The 12,500-nt window shown below is 50.6% G+C and overlaps 2 protein-coding genes across 2 annotated transcripts in view; both read right to left on the bottom strand.

Moving 5' to 3' along the window:
* sos1 (son of sevenless homolog 1 (Drosophila)) overlaps positions 1–1,575 on the bottom strand; it is a 32,696-nt gene extending 31,121 nt beyond the window's left edge. Inside the window, 5 exon segments of the mRNA XM_074630964.1 lie at positions 90–254; positions 345–476; positions 936–972; positions 974–1,059; positions 1,343–1,575. Of these exon segments, the coding sequence (XP_074487065.1) occupies positions 90–254; positions 345–476; positions 936–972; positions 974–1,059; positions 1,343–1,429 (507 nt within the window). The 5' untranslated portion in view covers positions 1,430–1,575.
* A 1,852-nt stretch (positions 1,576–3,427) lies between these two features.
* tmem178a (transmembrane protein 178a) overlaps positions 3,428–12,500 on the bottom strand; it is an 18,404-nt gene continuing 9,331 nt past the window's right edge. Inside the window, exons 3-4 of the mRNA XM_074630963.1 lie at positions 8,828–8,965; positions 3,428–6,323 (exon numbers count right to left, since the gene is read on the bottom strand). Of these exons, the coding sequence (XP_074487064.1) occupies positions 6,082–6,323; positions 8,828–8,965 (380 nt within the window). The 3' untranslated portion in view covers positions 3,428–6,081. The remainder of the gene's footprint in view (positions 6,324–8,827; positions 8,966–12,500) is intronic.

The raw sequence follows: 12,500 nt of genomic DNA, 5'->3' as shown, positions 1-12,500 counted from the left end.
CCATGTCACCGTGGTTACAGTGTCCTGATGGATGTCCATGTCTATTACAGACCATAATATCCTGTCATGTCACCATGGTTACAGCGTACCTTGTCAGCACACATGGCCACAGTGATGTCCTGCTGGGAGATCTCGTAGTGTCGGATGTTCCTCACGTAGTTTCCCGCCAGCTTCAGGATGTCGGCGGAGATGTACTCCAACACCGCCACCATGTAGACCGACACCTGGTGGTCGATCTTATAGCCCAGCACCTCCTGACAACACAAGGCATTATGTGAAACACAGTGAATGTGTGTACGATGACGTGATGATGATGATGATGACGATGGTGAAGACGGCCGTACCTTCAGCAGTGGGTGGATCTTGTCAACAGGCAGAGCCAGCGGGTTCCTCCTCTTCCTCTTCTCGATGGCGGCCTGAGCGTCAGCGATCGCCCACTTATCGATCGGGTGAGGAAAACTCTTCTGGACTCGCTCCTGAGAGGAAGACGGGGAGGACGGGTGAGGACAGACAGCTGGACTCACCTGGTCTAAACACCTGGACTCACCTGGTCTAAACACCTGGACTCACCTGATCTAAACACCTGGACTCACCTGGTCTAAACATCTGGACTGACCTGGTCTAAACATCTGGACTGACCTGGTCTAAACATCTGGACCTGGTCTAAACATCTGGACTCGACGGTGGGGACGGAATGTAATCAGTGTGCCCGACTGTCGTGCAACACCGGTAACACCGACTACGGCGGCAAGCTTAGCGGCGTAACCACGGTTTTGCCCTCGGCGGCTCACGTTACCTCAGAGGGGAACTCAGCTGTAACCGTCACCAAACCCTTCACACTGAACCTTTAATAGCCCGACACGTTGAATAACAAGTGTGTGTTTATGTGTGTGTGTGTGTGTGTGTGTGTGTGTGTGTGTGTGTGTGTGTGTTACCTCCACATCCTGTACAGTGCGTGGTTGAGCCTCACAGCATGCTGAGCAGCAGCAGGATCAGCTCCTCGATGTACTGCAGCGCCTCCTGCTGGGACACCAGGTTAGGATGCACCTGGTTCAGCACCTGCAACACACACACACACACACATTTATACAACACACACACACACACACACATTTATACAACACACACACACACACACACATTTATACAACACACACACACACACACACATTTATACAACACACACACACACACACACACACACGTGTACCTGTGTTTGTGTGTTGTATACATTTGTGTGTGTCTCTGTGTGTGTGTGTGTGTGTGTCTCTGTGTGTGTGTGTGTGTGTGTGTGTGTGTGTGTGTGTCTCTCTGTGTGTGTGTCTCTCTGTGTGTGTGTTACCTTCTCCAGGGAGGACACCAGCAGTCCTCTCCACTTCGGTCCATTCTCCTCGTTGAAGAAGTCGTATTGAAGCTGAGCCGCCTGCATGACCGAAGCTCTGCCGGTTCACCGGTTCACCGGGAGGCTGGTCCTGAGTCCGGTAGAGAGGCTGGTCCTGAGTCCGGTAGAGAGGCTGGTCCTGAGTCCGGTAGAGAGGCTGGTCCTGAGTCCGGTAGAGAGGCTGGTCCTGAGTCCGGTAGAGAGGCTGGTCCTGAGTCCGGTAGAGAGGCTGGTGGATCCTCCAGCGGGCCGTTCCTCCCGGTTAGCTGTCCTCACTGGGACCATCCTCTGCAGCTCCGGTTATCTCCGGTTATCTCCGGTTAGCAGCTCTGTTGGGTGTAGTTGGGTTCGGGATGACAGCATGCTGACCGTTAACCGGTCCATAGTCCCGGTACCGGGAGCCTCTGTGATGCTAACAGCTAACAGCTAGCTGCTGCGTTAGCCTGTTAGCATGTAGCCTGGAGCTAATGCTAGCAGCTCTGAGCCGGCAGGTGAGCTGCTGCTGGTCCAGGTGAGTCCAGGTGAGTAACCGTAACCCGGACAGACCGGGGTGTTCCCTGGTTCTGGGTGTGAACAGTACAATCAGCTGTTCGGCGTCTGTAGCTGCTCACCGACCAGCGGCTCCTCCGGTTCTGTCCCCCGGTCTCTCTCAGACAGCAGCCCGGCTCCGGACTCCTGTCAGCGGTCACTCAGAGAGGTACCGGCCGCTCAGAGAACCGGTGTCGGTTGTTGTGACTCCGGTCAGAACTGAGGAGCGACTGAGCATGCGCAGTGCGAGGCTGTGACGTACATGGGCGTGGCTTCTGAGTGGGAGTGCGTGCTGATGGGGACGGTGCGTGACAGCAACAAGCCAACACACACACTCACACGCACGCACAGACACACAGACACACAAATCATCATCATTATAATATTTAATAATATTACACAATTATTATTAATATTATTATAATTATTCTTATTTTCATCCATCATCTGTAACCTGGGGGGGGGCGGTCTCCAGACACTCACATTCACACCTACAGGACATTTAGAGTCAACAATGAACCTGCATGTCTTTAGACTGTGGGAGGAAACCTGAGAACCCGGAGTAAACCCACGCTAACCTGCATGTCTTTGGACTGTGGGAGGAAACCTGAGAACCCGGAGTAAACCCACGCTAACCTGCATGTCTTTGGACTGTGGGAGAAAACCTGAGAACCCGGAGTAAACCCACGCTAACCTGCATGTCTTTGGACTGTGGGAGGAAACCTGAGAACCCGGAGTAAACCCACGCTAACCTGCATGTCTTTGGACTGTGGGAGGAAACCTGAGAACCCGGAGTAAACCCACGCTAACCTGCATGTCTTTGGACTGTGGGAGAAAACCTGAGAACCCGGAGTAAACCCACGCTAACCTGCATGTCTTTGGACTGTGGGAGGAAACCTGAGAACCCGGAGTAAACCCACGCTAACCTGCATGTCTTTGGACTGTGGGAGGAAACCTGAGAACCCGGAGTATAAAAATAACAGCTTCAATCCCCGAGGTGCTACGTTAGCATCTTAGCATTGGTGACGGTAGCGTCCAGTCACTTAACATTATACAGTACCCGTTTATAGTAATCAAGTATTCCGCTCAGTGCTCATTTCAGGTCTTTTCATACACGACAACATCTGGAGAAGCATTTTAAAACGACGTGAGACGTTAAACGTTTGTTGAATGTTTTGTTTTTTACTTTACTCCCATGATGCTTTGCCTCACGGGCCCGTCTGCTCTCCAGCTGGATACGTGAGGCTGATGCTGCGTGTTCACTGATATGACGGGAAAAGGACAGTCACACGGTGAGAGCACCAGAGGCTGAAGCCACCCTCGTCCAGTGGATTGATAATGCCCCTGTACCGGGCCAGCCGGCGAGGTGCTTGTTACAGTGTTATCTCCCGGCCCAGCGATGTGACGTACTGTTGTCTTCTGTTGAATGGACTAAAGAGTATTTATACTATACACATATATTTATTATATATATATATGTGTACATATAGTATATCAAACAGATATCTGAACACAGTCTGAGGATGTTTATATTGTTTATTTACAGCTGAACATCAGGATGCCAACAGAGGTGTGAAGAGACTCTTTGAGGGTCCAGCAGGGTACCAGGAGGGTAGAAGAAAGGTTTCAGATAAAACAAGAAGAGTATGATGGGGTATTAGAGAGTTTAACAGGGTATCAGGCAGTACAGGGGGGTATCAGAGGGTATCAGGAGGTTTAAATAGGATATTAGGGTGTTTCAAGAGGCACAGGATGGGTATGATGGGGTTTAAGAGGGTGTCAGAGGGTGTCATAGGGTACAGGAGTCGTATATGAGACACATGATGGGGTAACAGGGAGTCTTAGAAAAGTATCAGAATGGATTTAGAAGAGGTATGATGGGGTATCAGGAGGTTTTAAGAGGTATTAGAAGTATTAGAGGGTACACGCGGGTATGATGGGGTATTGGGAGGTTTTAGGGGGTATTAGAAGGTAGTAAGTATAAGGGTACAGGCAGGTATGATGGGGTATCGGAGGTTAAGGAGGGTTACTGAGGGGTATCAGAGGCTACAGGAAGGGTGTATGAAGGTATCATCAGATATCAGAGGGTATTAGAGGGTTTAAGATGGTATGGGAGGTGATCAGGGTATGGTAGGGGCATGATGGGGTATCGGGTATATAGTAGGGGTATGATGGGGTATCATAGGCTACAGGAGGGGTGTATGAAGGTAACGATGGGGCACAGGAGGGGTATCAGAAGATAAACTCAGAGGGGGTATTTGAGAAAATATAGGGTATCAGGGAGCATCAGGGGGTACAAGAGGGCATCAGAAAGAGGTTTTAGAAGGCATCTGAGGATTTGATAGGGTTTAGGAGGGTATCAGGGGCAATGAAAGGTCTCAGGGGGTATCAGATAGATGCTGACATCTGATCAGAAATTCCTGATGAAGAGACATAACCCCCCCCCCCCACCAGCCTGTACTGTTAGAGGGTATAAGAAGGGTGTATCAGAAATACATTAGAGGGTATCAGAGGGTATACGTGACATCCAGCCTGCTGCAGTATCTGAGACTGAGCTGAAGACGACTGGACTCCTAAATTCAATCAATAATAAAGCACCAAGCAGCAGCAGCAGTCAGTCAGTTACATAATACATCAGTTCATACACCCGGGTCACCGCTCACACCCGGGTCACCGCTCACACCTGGATGCCCTGGGTGCGAGACGCAGAGAAAACGTCTTGAAAGAGATCCGATCCACAGGACGGCTCTGATCTCAGACCGGTGGACCGGTGGACCGGTGGACCGGTGGACACGGTCCAGTGTTTTTTGATGAGTAAAGGGATTCTGGGATGTTCCACATGTTCTCCAGACATACGTGATGTTCCTCATTCAGCTCGATGGTTGAACTCCGGGTCGGAGTCGGTGGCTCAGCTCGCAGGCCGTTAAACAAACAACAGCTCCTCCGGTTCATTCGTCTGTTCTCTCAGCAGGTAAAAAACAGCTTCTATATACATCTGAGTGTGTGTGAACCTGAATATCTGCTCAGTGAACTCTTCAACAGAACACACTCCCGGCTTCCTCCCGGCTTCCTCCCGGCTTCCTCCCGGCTTCCTCCAGGGGTCACATTTCTCCTCTATTTCTCCTGATTTATGATAATTCTTAACATCTTTTTTTCCTGTTTGTTATTTCAACCTGTTCATCGCTGCTGTTTCCACCTGGACGACAACACACCAGTATGTAGCAGGCCGGTGCTGGACCAGTATGTAGCAGCTCCCTCAGAGGGACATTTATCAGCACGTCTTCGTACGAAGATGAAGAAATAAACTGCACTTTGAGGGAGCTGCAACATTCCGACCTTCTTCTACGTTTCTTATTATTGTTCAACAAGACGTTTCAGCAGAGACTTTCAATATGAAGATAGAATAGAAATAATGTAGTTTTACTTTAGTCCGTCTCTTTGTAGGAGGACGGTTCTGATGAAGAACCTCTGAGCTGTTCTGATGAAGAACCTCTGAGCTGTTCTGATGAAGAACCTCTGAGCTGTTCTGATGAAGAACCTCTGAGCGGTTCTGATGAAGAACCTCTGAGCTGTTCTGATGAAGAACCTCTGAGCTGATGTTCATGTGTTGGTTCATGTTCTGGTTTTATGGCTGCAGGTGAGACAATAAACAGCAGAGAGAAAGGATGCTGATTGGTTACTGACTGTTGACTGTTAGCCTGTTAGCATCTTAGCTCCTGCAGTTTCCTGTCCCCCCTGCTTCTGTCAGTGTCACCTGTAACCAAGCACACCAGTGATGTCACAGCGCACTGGAGCACCTGGACAGGTGAGCAGAGACAACAAGATATGTGTGTGTGTGTGTGTGTGTGTGTGTGTGTGTGTGTGTGTGTGTGTGTGTGTGTGTGTGCGTGTGTGTGTGTGTTTGTTTGTGTGGGTTACATTAATGTCCACATCACAAACAGCCAGCAGGCGGCGCTGTGGTTCAAACACAAACACTTTGCTTCGGTTTAAAGGTGTGAAACAGGTGTTGAACTCGTGCAGCTCCACGTGGAGGTCCGACGCCCCGCCTCCAGTCTATCCAGAACCCGGGTCTCATGACCCAGGTGAAGCCCGGTCCAACAGACCGGATCAACATCAGTTTCTGTCATTAACCCGTCCCGTTCCTCCTCCTCTGATGGACAGACGGCGGCGGCTCAGACGGACGACTCGCGGGCGGTTTTGGAGCGCAGAGCTCCGGCCCGGCTCAGGAAGGGGAAGGTGGTACCGAGGCAGCCGGCGGCCACGGTGAGACCCAGACTGGCCCAGGCACAGCAGATGGACCAGCCGTAACCGTGATCCACGTCGGCAGGCAGACCGTATATGAAGGGGGGGTTTCTGGAGAGGTCGTAGGTCACGCTGGCCGCATATGTACACAGAGAGATGGTGCAGAAGATCCCTGAAGAACACAGGAAGAGGACACGGTCAGTAGAACCCTGGAGGTGGACCTGGTCCACAGACCAGAGGGGTACCACCACATGACCCCACCTGTGTTACCTGTCAAGATGAAGAGGAGTCTCTATCTCTCAGGTGTGTTACCTGTCATGAGGAAGAGGAGTCTCTATCTCTCAGGTGTGTTACCTGTCATGATGAAGAGGAGTCAGGTGTGTTACCTGTCATGAGGAAGAGGAGTCAGGTGTGTTACCTGTCATGATGAAGAGGAGTCTCTATCCCTCAGGTGTGTTACCTGTCATGAGGAAGAGGAGTCTGTATCTCTCAGGTGTGTTACCTGTCATGATGAAGAGGAGTCTCTATCTCTCAGGTGTTTTACCTGTCCTGATGAAGAGGAGTCAGGTGTGTTACCTGTCATGAGGAAGAGGAGTCTCTATCTCTCAGGTGTGTTACCTGTCATGATGAAGAGGAGTCAGGTGTGTTACCAGTCATGATGAAGAGGAGTCAGGTGTGTTACCTGTCATGAGGAAGAGGAGTCTCTATCTCTCAGGTGTGTTACCTGTCATGATGAAGAGGAGTCAGGTGTGTTACCTGTCATGATGAAGAGGAGTCAGGTGTGTTACCAGTCATGATGAAGAGGAGTCTCTATCTCTCAGGTGTGTTACCTGTCATGATGAAGAGGAGTCAAGTGTGTTACATGTCATGATGAAGAGGAGTCAGGTGTGTTACCTGTCATGAGGAAGAGGAGTCTCTATCTCTCAGGTGTGTTACCTGTCATGATGAAGAGGAGTCTCTATCTCTCAGGTGTGTTACGTGTCATGAGGAAGAGGAGTCTCTATCTCTCAGGTGTGTTACCTGTCATGATGAAGAGGAGTCTCTATCTCTCAGGTGTGTTACCTGTCATGATGAAGAGGAGTCTCTATCTCTCAGGTGTGTTACCTGTCATGAGGAAGAGTCAGGTGTGTTACCTGTCATGATGAAGAGGAGTCTCTATCTCTCAGGTGTGTTACCTGTCCTGATGAAGAGGAGTCAGGTGTGTTACCTGTCATGATGAAGAGGAGTCAGGTGTGTTACCAGTCATGAGGAAGAGGAGTCTGTATCTCTCAGGTGTGTTACCTGTCATGATGAAGAGGAGTCAGGTGTGTTACCAGTCATGATGAAGAGGAGTCTCTATCTCTCAGGTGTGTTACCTGTCATGATGAAGAGGAGTCAGGTGTGTTACCTGTCATGATGAAGAGGAGTCTCTATCTCTCAGGTGTGTTACCTTCCATGAGGAAGAGGAGTCAGGTGTGTTACCTGTCATGATGAAGAGGAGTCTCTATCTCTCAGGTGTGTTACCTGTCATGAGGAAGAGGAGTCAGGTGTGTTACCTGTCATGAGGAAGAAGAGTTTCTATCTCTCAGGTGTGTTACCTGCTATGAGGAAGAGGAGTCAGGTGTGTTACCTGTCATGATGAAGAGGATTCTCTATCTCTCAGGTGTGTTACCTGTCATGATGAAGAGGAGTCAGGTGTGTTACCTGTCATGAGGAAGAGGAGTCTCTATCTCTCAGGTGTGTTACCTGCCATGAGGAAGAGGAGTCAGGTGTGTTACCTGTCATGATGAAGAGGAGTCTCTATCTCTCAGGTGTGTTACCTGTCCTGATGAAGAGGAGTCAGGTGTGTTACCTGTCATGATGAAGAGGAGTCAGGTGTGTTACCAGTCATGAGGAAGAGGAGTCTGTATCTCTCAGGTGTGTTACCTGTCATGATGAAGAGGAGTCTCTATCTCTCATGTGTGTTACCTGTCATGATGAAGAGGAGTCTCTATCTCTCAGGTGTGTTACCTGTCCTGATGAAGAGGAGTCAGGTGTGTTACCTGTCATGATGAAGAGGAGTCAGGTGTGTTACCTGTCATGATGAAGAGGAGTCAGGTGTGTTACCAGTCATGAGGAAGAGGAGTCTCTATCTCTCAGGTGTGTTACCTGTCATGATGAAGAGGAGTCAGGTGTGTTACATGTCATGATGAAGAGGAGTCAGGTGTGTTACCTGTCATGAGGAAGAGGAGTCTCTATCTCTCAGGTGTGTTACCTGTCATGATGAAGAGGAGTCTCTATCTCTCATGTGTGTTACCTGTCATGATGAAGAGGAGTCTCTATCTCTCAGGTGTGTTACCTGTCCTGATGAAGAGGAGTCAGGTGTGTTACCTGTCATGATGAAGAGTAGTCAGGTGTGTTACCTGTCATGAGGAAGAGGAGTCTCTATCTCTCAGGTGTGTTACCTGTCATGATGAAGAGGAGTCAGGTGTGTTACCAGTCATGATGAAGAGGAGTCTCTATCTCTCAGGTGTGTTACCTGTCATGATGAAGAGGAGTCAGGTGTTACCTGTCATGAGGAAGAGGAGTCTCTATCTCTCAGGTGTGTTACCTGTCATGATGAAGAGGAGTCTCTATCTCTCAGCTGTGTTACCCTTTCATGAGGAAGAGGAGTCAGGTGTGTTACCTGTTATGATGAAGAGGAGTCAGGTGTGTTACCTGCCATGAGGAAGAGGAGTCCAGAGACGTGTTGGGTCAGACTCTCCTCCCAGAAGAAGCCAACCGACGCTACGATGCTGCCACACAGCAGGACGGCCGCCGCCATGCCGAGGAAGCCCGCCGTGATGCGGCGCAGGTCTACGGCAGGACACACACAATACACACATTATACACACGTTATACACAGATTATACACACGTTATACACACACCATACACACATTATACACACACAATACACACAGATTATACACACACAATACACACACACACACACACACACACACACTCAGAGGGCTGTCAGCGGTAAATGAGGAAACAGAGTGTTGCCGTGGTAACCACCTCCTGCTCACCCCCCTACTGTTACATAACGATGTCATAGCATGTTTCCATGGCAACCGGTGACAAGCAGCGAGGAGGGCTGCAGACTGATGAGAGCAAGAAAACTCCGGCATTAAATCTACAATCTATAATCAATAATCTATAATCTATAATCAATAATATATATATATATGATTTAAAATCTATAATCTATCATCAATAATCCATCATCAATAATCTGTTATCAATTATCTACAATCTATATCTCGTCAATAATCTATCATCAATAATCTGTTATCAATAATCTATTATTAATAATCTATGATTTACAATCTACAATCTATCATCAATAATCTGTTATCAATAATCTATTATTAATAATCTATGATTTACAATCTACAATCTATCATCAATAATCTATCAGCTATAATCTATTATTAATAATCTATGATTTACAATCTATAATCTATCATCAATAATCTATCATCTATAATCTGTTATCAATAATCTATGATTTACAATCTATAATCTACAATCTCCTCTCCGGGAACCATCACCTTAACGTGGTGGAGAGGTTTGTGTGTCCCTATGACCCTGAGGGCTGTGTTGTCTGGAGCCTCGTGCTCCTGGTAGGGTCTCCCATGGCAAATTGGTCTTAGGTGAGGGGCCGGACTAAGAATGGTTCACAAAAAACCCAATGACGACACGAGGCAGAGGAGGAGTTACCCGGCCCGGAGGAAGCCCGGGGCCCACGTCTGGAGCCAGGCCCAGACGGAGGGCCCGTCAACGAGCGTCTGGTGGCCGGGCTTGCCACGGAGCCCGGCCGGGGATACCCCGAAAAAGGAACGTGGCACCCCCCTCCTCTCCATCCTGTGGGCTCACCACCTGCGGGAAGAACCGCTTGGGTCAGGTGCGCTGCCACACGGGTGGCAGTGAAGGCCAGGGACCTCGACGGACTGGACCCGGGCAGCAGAGGCTGGCTCTGGGGACGTGGAACGTCACCTCTCTGTGGGGGAAGGAGCCGGAGCTTGTGCGGGAGGTGGAGCGCTACCAGTTGGATCTGGTAGGGCTTACCTCTACGCACAGCCTCGGTTCTGGAACCGTACTCTTGGATAGGGGTTGGACTCTATTCTTCTCTGGAGTTGCCCATGGTGTGAGGCGCCGGGCGGGTGTGGGGATACTCACAAATCCCCGGCTGAGTGCCGCTACGTTGGAGTTTACCCCGGTGGACGAGAGGGTCGCCTCCCTACGCCTTCGGGTTATGGGGGGGAAAACTCTGACTGTTGTTTGTGCGTATGCACCAAACAGCAGTTCGGAGTATTCGGCCTTCTTGGAGACCCTGAATGGAGTCCTGTATGGGGCTCCAGTAGGGGACTCCATAGTTCTCCTGGGAGACTTCAACGCGCACGTGGGCAACGATGGAGACACCTGGAGTGGCGTGATTGGGAGGAACGGCCTCCCTGATCTAAACCCAAGTGGTCGTTTGTTGTTGGACTTCTGTGCTAGTCATGGATTGTCCATAACGAACACCATGTTCGAACATAAGGATGCTCATAAGTGTACGTGGTACCAGAGCACCCTAGGCCGAAGGTCGATGATCGATTTTGTAATCGTATCATCTGATCTGAGGCCGCATGTTTTGGACACTCGGGTGAAGAGAGGGGCGGAGCTGTCAACTGATCACCATCTGGTGGTGAGTTGGGTCAGAGGGTGGGGGAAGACTCTGGACAGACCTGGTAAGCCCAAACGCGTAGTGAGGGTGAACTGGGAACGTCTGGAGGAGGCCCCTGTCCGAGAGATCTTCAACTCACACCTCCGGCGGAGCTTTTCTGGCATCCCTGTGGAGGTTGGGGGCATTGAACCCGAGTGGACGATGTTCAAAGCTTCCATTGCTGAAGCTGCGGCGGTGAGCTGTGGTTTTAAGGTCTTAGGTGCCTCAAGGGGCGGCAACCCTCGAACACCGTGGTGGACACCGGTGGTCAGGGAAGCCGTCCGACTGAAGAAGGAGGCCTTCCGGGATATGTTATCTCGGAGGTCTCCGGAGGCAGTTGCAGGGTACCGACGGGCCCGAAGAGCAGCAGCCACTTCCGTGACGGAGGCAAAGCAGCGGGTGTGGGAGGAGTTCGGAGCAGCCATGGAGAAGGACTTTCGGTCGGCACCAAAGTGCTTCTGGAAAACCATCCGGCACCTTAGGAGGGGGAAACGGGGAACCATCCAAGCTGTGTACAGTAAGGATGGGACACTGTTGACCTCAACTGAGGAGGTAATCGGGCGGTGGAAGGAGCACTTTGAGGAACTTCTGAATCCGACCAATACGCCCTCTATGGTAGAGGCAGAGCTGGAAGCTGATGGGGGACCATCATCAATTACCCTGGTGGAAGTCACTGAGGTAGTCAAACAACTCCACAGTGGCAAAGCCCCGGGGGTTGATGAGATCCGCCCAGAAATGCTGAAGGCTCTGGGTGGGGAGGGGCTGTCTTGGATGACACGTCTCTTCAACACCGCGTGGAAGTCGGTGACAGTGCCTAAGGAGTGGCAGACCGGGGTGGTGGTTCCCCTTTTCAAAAAGGGGGACCAGAGAGTGTGTGCCAATTACAGGGGTATCACACTGCTCAGCCTCCCTGGTAAAGTCTACTCCAAGGTGCTGGAAAGGAGGGTTCGGCCGATAGTCGAACCTCAGATCGAAGAGGAACAATGCGGATTCCGTCCTGGCCGTGGAACAACGGACCAGCTTTTCACTCTCGCAAGGATCCTGGAGGGGGCCTGGGAGTATGCCCATCCAGTCTACATGTGTTTTGTGGACTTGGAGAAGGCATATGACCGGGTCCCCCGGGAGATACTGTGGGGGGTGCTGCGGGAGTATGGGGTGAGGGGGGCACTTCTCAGGGCCATCCAATCCCTGTACGCCCAAAGCGAGAGCTGTGTTCGGATCCTCGGCAATAAGTCGGACTCGTTTCCGGTGGGGGTTGGCCTCCGCCAGGGCTGCGCTTTGTCACCAATCCTGTTCGTGATATTCATGGACAGGATATCGAGGCGTAGTCGGGTGGAGGAGGGTTTGCAGATCGGTGTGCTGAGGATCTCATCGCTGCTTTTTGCAGATGATGTGGTCCTGTTGGCATCATCGGTCTGCGACCTCCAGCACTCACTGGATCGGTTCGCAGCCGAGTGTGACGCAGTCGGGATGAGAATCAGCACCTCTAAATCTGAGGCCATGGTTCTCAGCAGGAAACCGGTGGTTTGCCTACTCCGGGTAGGGAATGAGTCCTTACCCCAAGTGAAGGAGTTTAAGTATCTCGGGGTCTTGTTCGCGAGTGAGGGGACGATGGAACGTGAGATTGGTCGGAGAATCGGAG

The sequence above is a fragment of the Sebastes fasciatus genome, chromosome 3 (assembly GCF_043250625.1).
Source record: "Sebastes fasciatus isolate fSebFas1 chromosome 3, fSebFas1.pri, whole genome shotgun sequence".
NCBI lineage: Eukaryota > Metazoa > Chordata > Actinopteri > Perciformes > Sebastidae > Sebastes > Sebastes fasciatus.
Note: the sequence above shows the minus strand (reverse complement) of the source record. Positions and strands in the feature narration are given on the sequence as shown.